Below are 19,123 nucleotides of genomic sequence, written 5' to 3' on the forward strand. Positions count from 1 at the left end.
AATCAACAACATTTTTAATTCATTACCTACCTCCCAAATTACGTCCGAGTACTGCAGTGAAACTGTACTAACGTAGTTAGTTATAAATTTAATTTACACTTGTAATAGTTTAAAATTCGTGATCCTACCACAGCATACTTTTAGTTTTAATTAGTGTTCCTGTCGTACTACTAAGATTTGTATTGTAAGAGTATTTTCATCGATAATGATATTCTCAAACCAATTCTAATTTCAGGAACAGCGTATGTAAGATTAGGTTTAATCAACACTGTGAAGTAGGGCCTTTAATGGGGTTTCTCGATTATTTATTTAAAAAAAAAGAGGGAGATATAATTTATATCACAATTTCACCATTTTAAAACTTCCGCCCAGGACGACACTGTTCTATTCTTCATCTTCACGTGCCACAACCGCGACAATATGTGTTAAATTGTTACCTTAATATTACTTACAATATCAGTAGTCATAAGTAAGGAAAACCTAATTCTGGCGTAGAATTCAATCAGAATGGCAGCCTTCTTCACGACCCGGTGGTTAGGGCATCTGAGGGTCGTAGGTTCGAATCCCACCCCTAAACATGCTCGCTCTTTCAGTCTTGGAGGCGTTATAAGGTGACGTTCGAGCCCACTATTCGTTCATAAAGAGTAGCCCAAGAACTAACTGACAGTGGATAGTTTTGACTAAGTGCCTTCCCTCTAGTTTAACACTTCTTAATTAGTGACGGCTAAGCGCAGATAGCCCTCGAATAGCTTTGCTTGAAATTCAAAAACAAATAAAGCTTTCTTCAGTTGAGGTTTGTCTTCAGGAACTTCAAGTGTTCAGAACTTTACGCGTGTTGTTTACTACAAGCACATTATAGAATAATTTGGTGTCGCATTTATTAATAAATTACAGCATTTTTTTTTAAAGCTCAACATGTTGGAACTTTATTGAATGTGATAGTCGTATAAGCATCCGCACTCAGTGGAATCCAAAATGTTCTAACTTTTAATATGTATCTCAAATTTTACGTCACGGTTACAAAGAAGAAACGATGCCTCACTGACGAAACAAAGACTTTTTTTATACGGCAGTTTATATTTTTTTTCTGTTTCGTTTGAAGTAAAGGTTTGATGTATTATAAGCAAAGTAGTCACGTAAATGAAACTCTCGAAATGAGAAAAACGAGTAAAAAATTAATCTTTAGAACAAATTTATTTCGAAATGTTTAAATAGTAGGTTTATGATTATAGTGATAATTTTTATTAACGTGTAACTTCTAGGTAATATTCAGTTTAGTTAACTTAGAATGTATTTGGTTATTTTAGGAGATCAGTCCAAAGCACATTCCTCAATGTACGGGCGACTAGTCACCCAAGATCAGCTAGCTGCCATGGGAACAGGGACTCAGAGTTCGGGACAGAATGAACTGGTCACCTTACAGTCCCGAATTCCCTATAAAAACAGAGACCCGAGCACAGCTCCCTTGAGAAAACTTAGCGTCGATCTCATTAAAACTTATAAGCATATAAATGAGGTAAGTTGTTTTTCTAGTTTATTCACGGAATAGAAATTATAAATTCATACTGAACGCTGTGTTTTAAGTTATTTATTTTGTTTAATCGTAATCGCCGCATGGGTTTGAGTCCTCCGAGTTATTAAAGTCAATTGATATTTGTTTCCTGCCACGCCCTCTATGGGAAATCTTTAAATTGATCAAGCTTTAAACGGAATTTGAGTGTAATGCCATGGAAACGGTGGGCGTTCATTTACAAACTTCCCCGAAAGTCTGTTTGACTCACGTATGCAACTTTTTTTCATCCTCGCACCAAATTCAGAATGAAATAAACGTTGACACGATTGTTCCTTATCTTAGTTAACCTGGGTATGATCGTAGAGAGAGAGAATGTAAAATATTATTAAAACGGTTAAGCAGATTCTATGTTTAAATCATTTACCACAGCAATATATATATATATTTATAACTCTCTTTTTTTTCTTTCTTTCTTTTTTGAACAGTCGGTAATATTTCGCGAGAGGGAGCCACTCCCTTGCCTTCTAATTTTAATTGTTTACACGGCCTTGCTCGTACATTGGCTCAGATGAATTGGCAGACGAATTCCAGACCGGAAGGACTAAAGATAAAAATTAATGATAATATGTCACGTGCTGTGTTTGCTACACGATGCGCTTACTTGCTTGTACAGGTTGAAAGTATTGCAGTCCTGGAAATCTGTGGGTGGGTGGTGGAGTCTACATAATACCATACTTCTTTCATTCATTAGTATATGCCTCTATTTTTGGCCCTCCAAGTTATCATTTTTTCCCCGCCTATTTGTGTATTAAGCAGTGAATACGAGTCAAATTATCAACTTAAGATGTGCTTAGATCTACCAAAGAGAAAATAAAATATGCTGTGTGACTGGGCCCTGTATTTTATAATAGATACTTTAGAAGTACATACAAGGTATTATAAATTATTTCAAATATGATCTCTGTCACTTGGCACCAAATTTTATAACAGGAGATAAATGATGGCTCATCTCCTCATTTCATATGAGTTCATATTGATATTCTTGCCATTTAGTCATAAAGATTTTGAAGCTATGGAATAGTGATATCTTAAAACAGTAGTAGTGTACTTGTTTTTTGATATATTAATATTTTACATGTTGATGGTTTATGCAAACTTGCTACTTTTCGTAAAAGGAAACACATTTTAGTTACAATCTCAAGTGAATATTCATGTAGATCTCTGTTCAATTTTCTTTAAATTGTGACGGTTGATCAAAGGGTTATTAGTCATAAGCATTGTATTAAACTGTATGTCATGTATTTCACCCTTCCATAAGTAGTTTACAATATACCTAGTCAAGTATATTCACGTAATTTTCCAAAAAGGTCATAAATAGGTATTAATTATTTTACTCGGGCATGTAAAGATTGCATATGCCAACAGCTAGAAAACTGTACCACTTTGGCCCTGTGTCTGTCCCCACACTCTCCTGGCTATGATTAAATAATATAAAACTTTGATAAATGTAAGGATAGTTATGTGTACTATGTTTGTGTGAAGAATGAAATTCATTTCAAATCCTTTGTCTTGTGAACTTTAAAGAGGTGTATTTGTGTTATTATCTCTAATGGTTCCTACATACAAATATTGTGGGATTATAAAAAATGCCAATTCATAGAATCATTTATAAGAAAGTATCACATCTATAAAATATTCAAGACATTTTGAAAATGTATACTGTAGATTGTAGAACATGATACAGTGAGCCAAACTTAATGCTGTTGAAGACTTGATAAATGAATGCAAGTCCTGTGAGTATGTTATATAGAGCCCGGCATGGCCAGGTGGTTAAGGCACTCGACTCGAAATCAGAGGGTCGCGGGTTCGATTCCCTGTCACACCAAACATGCTCGCCCTTTCAGCCGTGGGGGCGTTATAATGTGATGGTCAATCCCACTATTCGTTGGTAAAAGAGTAGCCCAAAAGTTGGCGGTGGGTGGTGATGACTAGCTGCCTTCCCTCTAGTGTTACACTGCTAAATTAGGGACGGCTAGCACAGATAGCCCTCATGTAGCTTTGCACGAAATTCAAAAACAAAACAAACAAATGTTATATAGATGCAGTGTTTGCTGATAGATAAGTTTTAAATTCTGTTCAAAATGCAGATTCTGGAAATGTAGAGCAAACAAACAACAAAAGAAGCACAATGAGGAACATTGGGGAACAATTAAATCAAAATCTTTGTTCATAAGTTTGTTTGAAACTGAACTGGTTAACTTATAAACAAAGGATACAAAAAACAAGAGAGAGACACGTGTGAATACCCCACTTTTTAGTTATGTAAAAGCCTTAATGATGTATCCCATAAGTCCACACATACTAGCTGCAGACCTAAGAACGGAGGTTGCAGTAGTTAACCTTTACCTTTGTAAAAGGAATAACATATGTTTATTACCTTTTTTCATCTGTTAACAAGAATGTCAATACTACACGCAGAAAACCTGTACAAAAATTACCTCAATATACAAAAATATATTCTAAACTAGTTATGGAAGGGTTAATAGCTGCTTCAACTATGACATGAGTTATGTATTTATGAATTATGTACATAGATAGTTATCATACTAATCATGATTCAAGCAGTTTTTGTCAAATAGTTCCATCTGTTGGAAAAGTTTGGTACTTTAATAAAACCTGTCCATTTCCAGTGAAGAAGTTTTATCTTGTAAAATCATCATCTGCTAATGGGCCAGGAATGACCTGGTGGCTAGAATGTTCAAATTCCAAATCTGGAGGGTTCTGATTTGTGGCCTTTTACAACAAAAATGTGTTGCACATTTTGGGGCCATGGTTATGCTAAAGATATGTCTGTATTGCAGAATTTAAAATAGTTTAGTTTTAAATTTTATGGTTAAATTAACATTAATTTTATTGTTAGAAGTTAAAATTTCATTTCTTTACTAAATTCGTGTTTGAAAATTCTGAAACTTGATGTTTACATGACCTTAATCACCATTTGTTAGGGTAATAAACAAGTGAAAGGCCTTCTATTTGTGTGGATGAAATATGCATATGGAGAACTTGTTTATGAACTTTGAATGTGCTTCAAGCTCCTTGCTAGAAATTGGAGACAAGTCTAGAAGTAACTTTTAATTTTAATTATAACTTTAAATGAACCATAAATTTGATATTCCTGCTGAATTTTTTGAGTGTTGATGTAGTTGTGCTAGGACAGAGTTTTGATATTGGCATCTCATGAAAGGAGAAGGACCATTCTGAAAATATCCAATTTTTTTGTTTCTCTGTGTTATTTTCAGAGGAATTAATTTTGGTCCTTAGATTTGTGATCATAGAGCATAGAACTAGAAATAAATTCCATGCATTATTCTATTCTTATTTCATATTTGTTAATACCATTCAACATTTAACACATAACTATTCGTGTCTTTTAAAACGGGAATTCTAGAGTGAGTGATTTATAGCGACTTACCGTCCTCTCCTCGTGCTTTACTTCGACTCGGAAGAAATCTCTTGACACGTTATATGTTAACACTACTCTATTTTAAGTGAACCAGAAAAACATCTCGGTAATAAGGTCCAATTGTTTTCCAGAGAAAATCTGTACAAAGCTATGATCTAAGAGATCGCCTAACACAGACATTGTCTAAAAGTAAGTTAAAAAATATATACTATACCAACAAAATGTTTACTTTTATGCAAGGAAACATATGTTTTATATCCTTAATGTTGATGTAATTGTATTTTTTGAAGGTTTACTACGCTAAGAAAAAGCGGCGAGCACAACAAACACAGGGAGACGATTCTAGCCACAAAAAAGAACGTAAGCTGTATAATGATGGATATGATGATGATAATCATGATTATATCATCAGACATGGAGAAAAGTTCATTGATCGATATGAAATTGATTCTCTCATCGGAAAAGGCTCGTTTGGTCAGGTTAGTTTCACTTGTGTGATTGAAATTTACCATTCTTGTAAAATGTTAACCAAGTAGGTGACAAAGATATCGGAAATTAAAGAATGGGTCCAACTTTCTTTTATATTTTTATTTTAAGAAGATGATGTTTCAAGCTGGTGCCCTTTGTAAGCTGTACAATCTGACGAAGATTGCTAGCTCAAAACGTCGTCCGATGACTCTTAAAATAAAAAATATTTGAAAAATTGCAAATTGTTTACCCTTTTCCATCCTTGCAACTATGGGATAGTTTCAAAATGTGCATAAAATATAAGTAAAACAGTATGTTTATGTAGATAAACATTTTATTCTGGTCCGCTGTTGTTAAATACTATTTGATATAAAGTGTGTGTAATGGTATTAATATTCACTACCTTTTCAGTGTCTCGTATCATACTGAAACTTGTATTCTTTTTTACAGGTGGTAAAAGCATATGATCATGAGGATCAGTGCCATGTTGCAATTAAAATTATCAAAAACAAGAAACCGTTTCTGAACCAAGCTCAGATCGAAGTCAAACTCTTAGAACTAATGAACAGTTATAAAGGCAAGGATGGGTACTGCCAAATGGGAAAAGATAAAATAGGTAAAAGTGTATTAAACATAATTTTTACTTATGTCAAGTCTTAAATGTTATCCTTTTGAATTCCATTATTTAACTAATAAAGTAGTATAAACAAGAGAAAAAATAGATTTTAGTCAACCAGAAAGTATTACAACCTTGTAAAGGACTTAACATCTCTTATTATTATTATTATAAATTTAAAGGTTTTCAAAACTCGGTAATCAAATAACCTAAAAATCATATCAGTAAAGTTTTGATGAAGCTAGACAGAAATGGTAATAGTTTAAGCTATATTTTCAAAACGAGACCCAAAACTTGAGAGCACTTTCGAATAATTGACACAACTTCGTGGTTTAAGCTGTTGACTGATATTTGGAAAATTACCGAGTCAACAATTTTTATTCTTGTGACGTGGTCCTGCTTAAATGACTTGAACATGAAGTGTTTTTTACAGAGTTGTAGTAGGCTGTGTTTCTATCGTTTGTAGTTTCTTAGTTAATTTTTCGTTATATTACAAGTTATTGTGTAATCTAAATTATTGATATAATATCCTGTTGGTTTTCTAATCCATTCAGAATTTTAATTATGACAAGATATTCCAGTTCTATTTTCTTGTAAACTGATGGCGAAGGTTTTTCCCTTGTGTAGTAAAACTCAAAGGCAACTTCATGTGGCGGAATCATCTCTGTCTGGTTTTTGAATTACTCTCTTACAACCTCTACGACCTATTGCGAAACACAACTTTTCGTGGAGTATCACTTAATCTCACTCGCAAGTTTGCCCAACAGATGTGTACGGCTCTGGTGTTTCTGTCCAATACCGATATCAACATTATTCATTGTGATCTGAAGCCAGAAAACATCCTGTTGTGTAATCCTAAACGTAGTGCCATCAAGATAGTGGATTTTGGCAGCTCGTGTCAACTAGGACAAAGAGTAGGATCTTTAGAATTTTACAAGCTCAATGAGAGCTAAGCCTACAGACTTATATTTTTATATGTTTACTAATGCTCATAGTTTTGTTGTATTTTTAGGCCTCAGAGAATTACTAACACACAGATTCCAGTAAAACTAATTTACAGTCAAGAAAGTGTTCCAGCAGCTATTGTAATGCAATTGTAGAGGGAGCTTAAGATGCATAAAAGTAATAGAATAGTAATAATGATAATAACTCCCAGTGATGGTGTAAAATAACGAGTTTCAAAACTAACAAGCATGGGTGAAGTGTTTACTGTAAAGCACAACTTCAGCTGTGATTAGTGTATACAATTAGTTTTAAATTAAAAACATAATTAGCATAAATCATTACACTACTATATAAGATAAAGTAGGGATAAGAACAACTTATGGAGTTCTTTAATATGTGTATGTATGTCTGTTAACAAGAAATACCGTAAAAAAACTGCTTTTCTTCTTCATTCATTCTTCTGTTTTTTAAACTTAATGTTAAGTGGATTTCAGTTGCAATTTTTTTTCCAGTTTATTTATATTGGTTAAACAATAGATCATATCAGGCTTTAAGGTTGGCTTTAGTAAACTTAGTTGTGTATTGTCATTGAGTGTGTGAACATCATACAGTCAGATATCTTGTTAGACAAAAAATAATAACATATAGTTACAACAAGAAGATATAGCAGTGTTAAATTTGTGAATGAATCTCTTTCTCCAGATATACCAGTATATCCAAAGTAGATTTTACCGTTCACCAGAAGTCCTCTTGGGTATACCTTATGATATGGCCATTGACATGTGGAGTCTCGGGTGCATCTTAGTAGAGATGCATACAGGAGAGCCCTTGTTTAGTGGAGCCAATGAGGTGAGTTAATAATCCAAGTTTCTGTTTTTGGTAGTAATCATATTAAAAGAATGATGCCTTTACCACTAGTCCTTTATATTTTACAGGTTGATCAGATGAACAAAATTGTAGAAGTACTTGGAATACCTCCAACGAATATGCTTGAACTAGCCCATAAGGCACGTAAATACTTTGACAAACTTCCAGATGGGACTTATGTTCTAAAGAAGACTAAAGATTTGAAAAAAGTAAGTTAAGTTCATATACGTTTGTGTGCAACCTGTCATTGAATAATTTAAAATATTATTAATTCTTAAATCAACTGAGAATTTCAGTTATAGACGGGTATTTATGCATCGCTGTAGTAAGGTACTACTGAATAATGAAACCTAATACGGTACTATGGAACTCCTAAAATGATACGAATGATTTTGTTGTAAGGATTTTATGCATGTATGTATACACACGCACACAGAGTTCCAGTCTTAATGCTGTTACTAAATCCCAGGATCCCGGCCTTGATTCTTAATCTTTTACTTACATTCCATTTTGTTTTAAATAAACTACCTGCGTTTCTTATATATATCTTAAGTGTTTATAAAATCTCAGCCAAAATTAATTTATTTAGAGATTTAAACGTTGAAAGTGTTGGAAAGTTACGGCTGGCTTATTGTTGTTGTTGTTTGTTTTTTACATACGAGTGAGATCTAAATTTACTAGTAGAAAAGCAGACCTTTAATATAAAACTGTCTTGCTTGTTCACTTCAGCACAATCATGTATTTACCACCAAATAACCGAGATCTTGTTCTCGACATCATGTAACAGTTGGCTATACTTTATTGTTTTCTGTAAGTGAGGAGTAATAAACCCTCTACCTGTCCCAGTAGACAGAAAGTAAAATGTGTGTGTTCCATTCTCTGTGGACTTTAGCTAATAGTCCAGAAATGAGTATTCATTAATTAAATTTTGATACTTTTAAACCAAGAATAAAAGTCTGAAGGTTTTTGCGAAGCATTCTTTTATTGCCTCACCTCACAATTTAAACTATTTGTGACCATAAAACAAAAAATTTAATGAATTTAGCTAGTCTAACTGATGGATAGCTTTCAGGCTCGTTGTGTTATAATTTTGGCCCCTAAGGTATGAAGATTACTGTCCGAAACTAAATATCAAGCGATGCTTGAAAATCATTTACATACAGCAGTTTATTGTAACAGGCTTACTATCTCCATTTATACTAAAACTGACAAGTTCCATACAGCATAAATTTTTCTTGTATTTGTTTTAATATTTCATTAAGAAATAAATCCCAATAAACTATTTATTTACCAAGTACAAGGCTCCAGGATCAAGAAAGTTACATGACATTTTGGGCTGTGAAACTGGTGGACCTGGAAGTCGAAGACTTGGTGAACCCGGTCATACGACTCCTGACTATTTAAAATTTAAGGACCTAGTCTTACAAATGTTGGAATATGACCCAAAGACACGCATCACTCCTTATCAGTGTCTTCAGCATAGTTTCTTCAAACGAACAACAGATGAAAGCACCAACACATCTCATGGCAGTAACTCGTGTCCTGTCATGGATCAGGTCACAAGAAATAGTCCTGGATTTGGACCTGCAGGAACAGGAGGAGGTGGATCGGGATCCAGTTCCAGAAGTTCTAGTGGGTTTCTTTTATACATCCATTGATTTCTTAGTTAAAATAGATTAAAAAATATGTTTCAAATCATCAGAATCTATGAATTTCCACCCTTTTTATAATTTTTTGAACATAAATAGCAATTATATTGTAATAGAAGCCCTCTTTTTTTGTCAGTTAGAGTAAGTAGTGTTAGTATAAGATGTTTATTTACACATTATTAATATACACCTTAAACAGGGGTCCCACATTTTCTGGCTTGAAATAGTCGAAAGAAGACAAAAATTAACCACTGAACTCAGTATCCTGGTAGAAAGTGTTTATAGAGAATTAATTAAGATCATTGCAAGTAATAGGATTTTTATCTTTGAGTGGAATGTGGGTGATAAGGAAAATATTGTTTTTTGTTGTTTTTACCTCAGTCTAAGTGTACATTGTTTTGTGTACAGAGGCTTTCTTAGCCTTTCATAACACTGAGCAAGTTTATTATGTAGACCTTCCTGTGGAACAATTTGAAACTGTTTGGTGAAGAAAGAAGGTTAAGTTCTTGACAGTTAGTTGTGAAACATGACACTTTTCAGGGTGGAGTTATTATTACAATAAGGCATAATATATATATTTTGGAAAGTGGGGGCAAAAAGTATCATAAGAAAGTGCATAATATCAAGTCCAAAATCTCTGTCTAAGAATTTAGTTTAAGATATTTGTTCATTTTCCCCTGATGGAGACAAGATACCTTTCAAAAGTACTGTGTTTCTTGTTTCTGTCTTTAATTGGTTTTTTGAACTTATCTGTTTGTATATATAAGTGATGTTGCCAACAATTAATGTTGGACATTTTTGTCATCAGTTATTTACCTTTGTATAAAGCCTACTAATGACAACAAAGAAATGATTTTAAATATATGAACCACTTCTACTTACTGAAACCGTACGTCAGTAAACATTCTTGTAGCTTAATAAGACCAAATAATCTGTGACTTTCTTGAAATCAGAATTGAATCTAGGTTCAAACTCAGCTTATTAAGTGAATACCATATTAGTGTCTTATGCATGTATAACAAATTTGTTTACCATCTGAATTATCTTTATTTGTTCATTAAAAAACAAGAAGCATTTCTTCAGTTGTTATCACTGGCCCAAAAGATGCAAGAGACAACCTTGTCAAAAATTGTCTTTTGTAAGATGTGTGCCTTCACCCATTGCAGCCTCTACGATGGTTTTATTGGTTGTATTATAATACTTTTTTTTTAGAAGTTTCTGTCTTATTTGGATACTAATCTATATTTTTCAGTGTATGATGACAACAAACATAATTATTTGGTGTTTTCTTAGGTTCATCTGCAAACCATACCAGTGGACGAGCACGTTCGGATCCAACTCATCAGCATGTACATGGACAACTTCAACATAGTTACACCCAGACTTCTGGATCACATGCTGCAGTACACTTTGGTAGTATTGCTTCTGTTGCCTCTGCCATGGACTGTGTTAGTCCCATCAGTTTGGGACTGCCAAAAGGTCTTGCTTGGGTATCTTCCTCTGGACTTGTAGGAAATCCACCTGTAACAGTAGTTTCTGCACCAACAATAGCTGCTGCAGGAGCAGGGTCTGTTGCCATTGGTCAGCACTTACACTCTAGTGCTTCATCAAGTGGTCATGGTGGTACAGGACATTCACACATTCATGGACATAGTCACAGGTTTCGAGGACATCACCATGCCACTCCCCATCAGTCACAGGGGCAAGGCACGACATCACACGTAGTCATGGGGCTAGACCCTCTTCAGTCCTACCATTCCCAAGCAAGCTTAAGCATTGCCTCCACCAGAGGGAGCCATGCATCATCATCTGCTGTGTCTTCCGATATTGTGCCCATGGACTTCAATATGTTTACACACTCAGTGCCCACATCTTTAGACTGTACACAGACCGGTTCAGTGAACATGCAGCTAGGAAGCTATCAGGTCCTACCACTGTCGGGGGGTGTGTACAGAGGACAAATGGTACCTCAACCAGGCTTTCAGTCGACAAACTTATCACATTATGGTGTTACCCCTTCCTCAGGTCCCTCGACACAACCTTCCAGTCTATCATCGACGGAGATTCCAAGACAGAGCTCGGGGAGTGAGGAATCTCCAATGGTTGGTGTATGTGTGGAACAGTCACCTGTCCCAAGTCACTGACAACTAGTTGTGCTTAGTAATAATTTTACCAATAAGTAAAAGTGGTGTGCTTGATTTGCTGTGAGACAGTGTTTAGATGTGGTTTGGACAAGAGACAAAAAGCCTGACTGTGATCTCTCTGACCATTCTGATTGTATGGTGAACATTTAGTAAATTTAATGTCAGTACTCAAGCATGGAATACTTCCTCCATGTGGATCTACCAACTGATGTGTTACAGACAATGCAATTTAAGGTGTTCTTAAGAGATACGAAATACAATTTATTCATCTAGTTTGTTTTTTATCATTTAACCAAACCAAGTCAATTACTAGTACTCAGAATCTGGTCTCCGAGTTCTCCTTCGTGTGAACAGTACTAAATATTTAGTGACATGATATTTTCGTCTTCAGTTTCTAAAGTTTTATGGGGTTTTGATTTTGACTGAAAATAATATCTAGATGAATTCTCATTCTTGGCAGCATCAATCTGCCTGTAAAAGGACTGAAATACTGTTGTAAATATAACATACTGATATATTGATTACTATTTATTGTTCCTCATGTGGGAAAAAGCTGCCACACAAGCCTCAGCTAAGCAGGACGGAGAATGTAACTTTATTCACCTAGATTTCAGCAACTAGAATTGTAAATATTCCTCCACAGGTTTTGTGTGGTTATCTTCCAGTCAGGTCCTATCTAGATTCACTGAACTGAGTGAATAGCCTTTCCCTTCCTTTGATTTCAGATGTACATATATAAATAAGTATATATATCTGTTGTCACAGACACCTTGTTAATCAGCCAAATTTCACTCGGCATCGTTACATCGGTTTTTGGAGATTTTAATTAGTCATTGGTATCACTCTGCTAAGTAGCAAACCAGTCAAGTTAGGATATCATCAGAAGGTTAAGCACACAATTCAGTTAACTTATGTTCCATTCCACACCATCCTATCTGTTACTATTTTGTTAAGACCTTCCACAGTCCTGATAAAAGACAAAGGTTTCGTCCTCTGCAGACTTAGTAAAGCTTGTTTGTGTGGCAGTGTTCCAACAAACCTAATCCACAGATAGTTATCTTTAGTTATAGCAGCAATCTACTATCTTATGTGTTTTTATCTTTTAATTACGATTTTTACTATTAGTTCTGAATCTGCTTTTACTGTTACAGTGTGGTCACATTTGCTGAAAGCTAAGGAAACAAAAGAGAGAAACCAATATTTCTGTTCCCTCTTTGTGCCAATGTTGAGAGTGAAAATTTTTAGAAGTGGCAAAGTATTTTAGTTCCTATCCTGAACCCACCTGTTGAGGCTTTTTTATGTCAAAACAATTGCGTTTTATTTAGTACAGTTTTAGCCTGTGACATTTTTAATCTGTTCTTGCCCTGGTGAGCAGGCCAGATGTAACTTTTAATTCTGTGAATGTTTGTGGCCCTCGTTTCCCACATGCAGGTAGTGCAGATGTATTCATCGTTAAGTAAATACATTGTCTAAAACTAAAGTTTGTTGTTTGTTTCTTTATTTTGTGTCAGTGACCATGATGTTTAACATTTTTGTATAATAAAACAGTCGCAGTTCAGATCTTTATCGTTGAGAAATGAGAAACTTTATATTTTACACACAAAAAATTCTAACTTAGCATTAAATTTTTCTTCTTATACTGCATTAGTGCAAGAAATTTAAATTGGCAGGACTTGTAATGTCGTCCTATATTTAATAACTAATTGACAATAAAATACGAAGAAGGAAAGATTGTGAAAATGAATAAAATATATGCCAAACAAAATAAAAAAACATTTATTATAATAATTGAAAGGAAGGAAATTCAGCAGTGTTTTATGAAAGAACGTACTCCAAACAGACAATAACCTCCTCCTTGTTTTTTCAAACTGCCTTGAAAGCTTCTAAGATTCGTTCTTAAATTGGTGGGTTTACCTTGAGAAACATGCTTTTAGTCTCCCGATTCCTTTCCATTAATAAAGTGGTGTACAGACCAACTGTGGGAATTCTAATGAAGTAATGCTAGAATCAATAAATGACATTTGGCAGTAAAAGACAAGGATTGATTTGTGACAACTTCAAATTTGAGAATAATTAGTTTTGAAATACTAAAAACTGTCACCAAGTAGCTGAATGAAGTAAATTTAACAGTGATCACCTTTCTTTGTTGGTGGGTAAATTACATCTAATGATATTGCTGTGTTCTTACAAAAACAGATCTTGAAATTTGTGGCCAAGTAACAGGATGGAAATTATTCCCAGTCAATATTAGGATAGAGCCATTGCCTCATGAATTTGAGAGATTTTCTGCTAAATATTTTAGAGAATACTCTTGTACAGTATTGTTATATCATTTCTGAAAGTTGGTAGCTTTCAGAGAAGGTACAGAAAAATTAAAAGTGCTCTCAGGATTACAGGTATATATTTAGCCCATGTTTCCAAATAGATACACACACACAAAATTAGCATGTCGAGAAAGATTTTAGTGATGTTTATATGGCCGAGCATAGGCCAGTGGTCAGTGTGCTGGACTGTGGTTCACACCCTGTTACCACTAAAATAAATCCATGAATTCTGGTAATATCCATCCACCTTTTTTTCGGTACAGCATTAGAATAATGTCCGTATGGAAACGAAATTAAAACTTAAGATTCACCAAGTAAGGCTTCCAGTTCAATTATGGTATACCTCAAGCACCTAATGTATGAAACTTTTATTTATACTATTTTATGTGAAGACATACTGGTCAAGTCATCAGGTGCAGTGTCTTTGAATTCTTTATGACCAGACTGTAGAAACAGGTGCTGTGAAACTCGTCTTCATACACTAAATTATGACAGCTTGCAGGAAGAAGTGGTGTGTTTTGGACATGAAAGCATTGTGGAAAGCTTGCAGGAAGAAGTGGTGTGTTTTGGATATGAAAGCATTATGAAAAGCTTGCAGGAAGAAGTGGTGTGTTTTGAACATGAAAGCATTATGAAAAGCTTGCAGGAAGAAGTGGTGTGTTTTGGACATGAAAGCATTATGAAAAGCTTGCAGGAAGAAGTGGTGTGTTTTGAACATGAAAGCATTATGACAGAGTCTTTTGCAATGAAAACTAACTGCAGGGTAATTATCAAAATATGCATGTCCAACATGGGATGTAGCGGCATGTACTGTCACTACATAAAGAGGTTCCAAAATTATTTTAACATAACGTGCTGTCAACTGTAATGGTCAAGTGTTTGTGACTGATTTATAAGCAATTTTGCACATATAGTTTTAAATTAGGAGTCAATGTACCTAAACCTCAAACTGAATTTCATTTTGGTGCGCCAAACCAACATTGCTTTGTGAAATGTAGTACGAACAAATTTTCACGAAAATGTTTGCCCACCGGTAACTCAGAGTTTAAGTTTGATGTCTTATAACGCTAAAAATATTGGAATTCGATACCTGCTGAGTGGGCACAGCTTAGATACTCTATTATGTAGCTTTGTGCTTGAATTCAAGAAAAAAAAAGTTTATTTTAATTCTCTTTTAGAAAGGTAAAAATAAAACAATTATTTTTTTTAGCAATAATTATTGCATTAGGTTGATTGATATGTGCTATTATTTATATGAGAATTGTTAAACTTTAATAGGTTGAAATATTCAGCAATTGTTTTTTGTTTTTTTATGTTTGTAGTTAGATTTACGGTTGCGTGATATTAATGAAAACTAAAGGAAGTAAATTTTTGGTGGTTTAAAATAAGTTCCGAAAAATATTCGCGAATGAAGACGTACACCCATTCTACATGGCTGAACGGGAAGTTTGAGAGGGTTTTACCCTCGTGTCGAACATAGCAAACACGGGCATTTTGACTTAACAACAAGAAAATCGCCTGCCAATGTTATCTGTTTGTGTCCTCACAGTGAATACAATAAGCGTGGTTAAATTTTTACCATAAAATTAAAGTTTAGGTTCTGGTACGTGTTTACTTGATATATTGAATGTAAGCCTAACGTGACAGACTCAATGTAAAATCTTAACTAAACGATTACAACGACACGTGATTTTCAACGTCGGGTGGGATTGATTATCAAACTTATATAGTGTAATTAAAATATCCGGGTTGAATTTGGATAATTCGATGTTCACAACGTTAACTTCTTTACAGTGTAGGACATGCTGAATAAGTAGAATTTTTGTGTTTTCATTTAGATATAATTTACACTGTAGGAGTTTAATATTTTAGTATCCCCTACCTGACAGAAGTAAGTCACGTGCACTTATTTATTTTCATATTCATAATATGTACAATTTATTTTTTGTAAATTAAAAGTAAAGGCCTGCGGTAGCAACGTTGTACTATTCTTTTACTATAGATTGTTTTCTGTAATTCAGAAGTGAAGGCCTACGGCGGCGTTGTACTCTTCTTTTACTATAAAGTTTTTCTGTAATTCAGAAGTGAAGGCCTACGGCGGCGTTGTATTATTCTTTTACTATAGATTTTTTTTCCGTAATTCAGAAGTGAAGGCCTGCGGCGGCGTTGTACTATTCTTTTACTATAAAGTTTTTCTGTAATTCAGAAGTGAAGGCCTACGGCGGCGTTGTACTATTATTTTAGTATAGATTGTTTTCTGTAATTCAGAAGTGAAGGCCTGCGGCAGCGTTGTATTATTATTTTACTATAGATTTTTTCTGTAATTCATAAGTGAAGGCCTACGGCGGCGTTGTACTCTTCTTTTACTATAAAGTTTTTCTGTAATTCAGAAGTGAAGGCCTACGGCGGCGTTGCACTATTATTTTTCTACAGATTTTTTTTTCCTTCATTTTTTTAAAGTCGGCGGATTCTCTTAATTCGGAACTTCTAAAAAGTTCCATTTCTTTCTTGTTCTAGTAACTGCTATTCTTCCTTAATAATGTTTCCTCGCCGCCATTTCTTGACAACTTTACTAATTCCTTTTGTCTCCCGAAATGTTCCGTTTCAAGCAAGTTAGCCTTAACGCGAACGTTGCTTTTCGTTTCATACTGTTGTATTTTTACCCTGCTTATAACTTGTTTTGTGGTATTCAGGTTCATTGATGTAAAGCAGAGTGCAGATGAAAGAAGCACACACCCAAGGGGTCAAACAGAACATTTTATTTACACGGGTCTTTCAGACTTGCTTGCCAGCTTCCTAATTACCGTCTGGCTGTTGGGGATGAAGATAGAACACGCGTAGCCTAAATAAAGACCAATATAACTTCCTTGTTGATAGAGCGGTATACCGCTATTCCCTAGATTACCTGCTTTGACCAATGGTCAACAAACAATCTCGAGCCAAGCTAGTCTCCCAATGGACCATATTGATTGTTGTTAAGCGCAAAGCTACACCATTGGCAATCTGTGTTCTACCCACCACGGGAATTGAAAACACAGTTTATTTCGTTGTAAGCCAGCAGATTTAGCACTAAGCCACTAGGGGGCACACTGAACTGTGCGTAATTCAAGTATTTGGTATTGCTTGTGTGAATAGGCTTCCCACTAACACAAACGGGATCATATAGAAACACGTGCGACGAACTCAAGAAAAGAAGGCTGAAACATATAAACTATACTCGAGCAGAATTATTTGAACATATTTACGACCTTTCAACATTAGTTTAACAAAAATGCTCTACTACATGTAGAACACGCGAAACTTCAGAAAACTTACGTGATTGTTTTGGAATAAATATGTGTTCTAACATACTGTATGTTTGATACTTTTCATTATGATATAGGTCCAGCTTATCTCTCTTTGGACTTAAATTGTGTTCAAAGTTACTAAGTAGAATTCTCCGAAACTAGTATAACCCAGTAACACACGTTAATCAAAGTGTAGCTTGAACTGGACCTCCCTTGAACTTAGACTTTAAGATTAAACAATTTTCGGAATACTAAGTTTATTTATTAAATATGTGTTCCAAACTAGTTTTGAAAGGGTTAAATTAATCACTATTTCCTCCATTACAGTTTCATAAATGATTTTGTGTGTGTTGTAAACCACCTTTAAATCGTAAGTTGAGTTATTTTGTTGTGAAGAGCTTGAAATCATTTCTAATCTCTGTTGCTTAACTTAGCCCATACGTTAGGATACTAGTATTACAGCTTTTAACGACTATTTTTCATTGATATACGCGTCTATCGTCTGCTACCGAACCAGTTAACATGTTCATTACAGGCATAATTATTTACAGTTTAGAGTAATTTCATATATTTATATGATGAAATGAACACGCTGTGAGTTATTTGTTTTACGTGGTTGTGATTCTACGCTAACTTCACATTTTTTGGTAAGTTTGAATTAACATTTAGAATAGATAGGCCTATTTAGTTATAAATCTACTAATACATCATATATTTAACCTCACATGCAGAATTAGAATATGTCGTGTGTGAAAAAGCAAATAGTAGGCCTAGCGTATAAAATAAAATTATACCGTCTGTCATAAATAGACTACGTGAAAAGAGTAAGGCTTAAATTATAATACTAATTATGTAAAATGAGATTAAAGTCAAGTCAGGGTAACTGGTACTTGCATGAGGTGGAAGATGGGTTGAACTTGGAAATTGTATTTTTTTTAGCATTAGAATAGACAGGCCTATTTAGTTATAGATTAATTATTATACATCTACTAATAAATCGTATATTTAACCTCACACACAAAAGAAATTTATGCAGAATTAGAATGTGTGTTAAATAGGCCTAGCCTATAAAACGCTGTCTACCATAAAATAGACTATGTGAAAAGAATAAGGCTCACATTATAATACTTATTGTGTACAATGAGATTAAAGTCAAGTCAGCGAATGTATTTTATTCTACTTTTTTTTTCTCCGGGTGGTTCGATACCTGGAAGTGTTTTCTTCTTTTTTTGATACATTATAAAGTAAAATATTGGAAGCCGGAAAGCGGTTCGTCCTCCAGTAAAAAATATAGCTGCTATCTCTGAAGAGACTACAGCAAGAGCAATCAGTTTCTTTTGTCTCTCTTTTGCAAGTATCCTTTTTTTGACTTAATGCTGTGTTTCTCAAATGGACAACTCTATGTTGAATGCCCAAGAGTAGAGAACAATAAGGGCCTATTTATCCTTGTCAGTAAAGGAAAAACAAAAACATCGTTCATAAGGAAGCCCTTATTTATAACATGTGTGTAGTTTATTTTCAAAAATGAAACCTAAGTTTGTTTTTTTATTTTTTATAAATTCACAAACTATTTTTTACCTATCGAAATATGGAACGGGGAAACACAGAGAGTAGGGTTGTTGTTGTTTTTTTTCGAAAACCCGGGCAACGATGCTATTAAAGCAATATTTGTTTATATGCTCTGATGTCATGACCATTCATACTGTTACGACAGCGGGGTCACGTCACGCTAGTAACACGTAATATTCTCGAAGGTTCGTGAAGTCTCGAGCTTTTACTAGATATACGGTAGTGTTGTGTGTGTGTGTGTATATATATATATATATATATATATATATATATACACA

At 34.4% G+C, this 19,123-nt stretch overlaps 1 protein-coding gene across 1 annotated transcript; it reads left to right on the top strand.

Annotated features, from left to right (window-relative positions):
* The first annotated feature begins 1,268 nt into the window (after positions 1 to 1,268).
* On the top strand, positions 1,269 to 13,145 carry LOC106472332 (dual specificity tyrosine-phosphorylation-regulated kinase 1B-like). Its single transcript, XM_022400932.1, has 8 exons — positions 1,269 to 1,516; positions 5,267 to 5,455; positions 5,895 to 6,060; positions 6,688 to 6,974; positions 7,708 to 7,854; positions 7,941 to 8,081; positions 9,168 to 9,504; positions 10,815 to 13,145. The coding sequence occupies exons 1-8, from the start codon at positions 1,289 to 1,291 to the stop codon at positions 11,663 to 11,665; spliced, it is 2,346 nt and encodes a 781-aa protein (XP_022256640.1). The 5' UTR covers positions 1,269 to 1,288; the 3' UTR covers positions 11,666 to 13,145.
* Positions 13,146 to 19,123: the final 5,978 nt, after the last annotated feature.

This window comes from Limulus polyphemus, unplaced genomic scaffold (assembly GCF_000517525.1).
Source record: "Limulus polyphemus unplaced genomic scaffold, Limulus_polyphemus-2.1.2 Scaffold5252, whole genome shotgun sequence".
In the NCBI taxonomy this organism is placed as follows: Eukaryota; Metazoa; Arthropoda; class Merostomata; order Xiphosura; family Limulidae; genus Limulus; species Limulus polyphemus.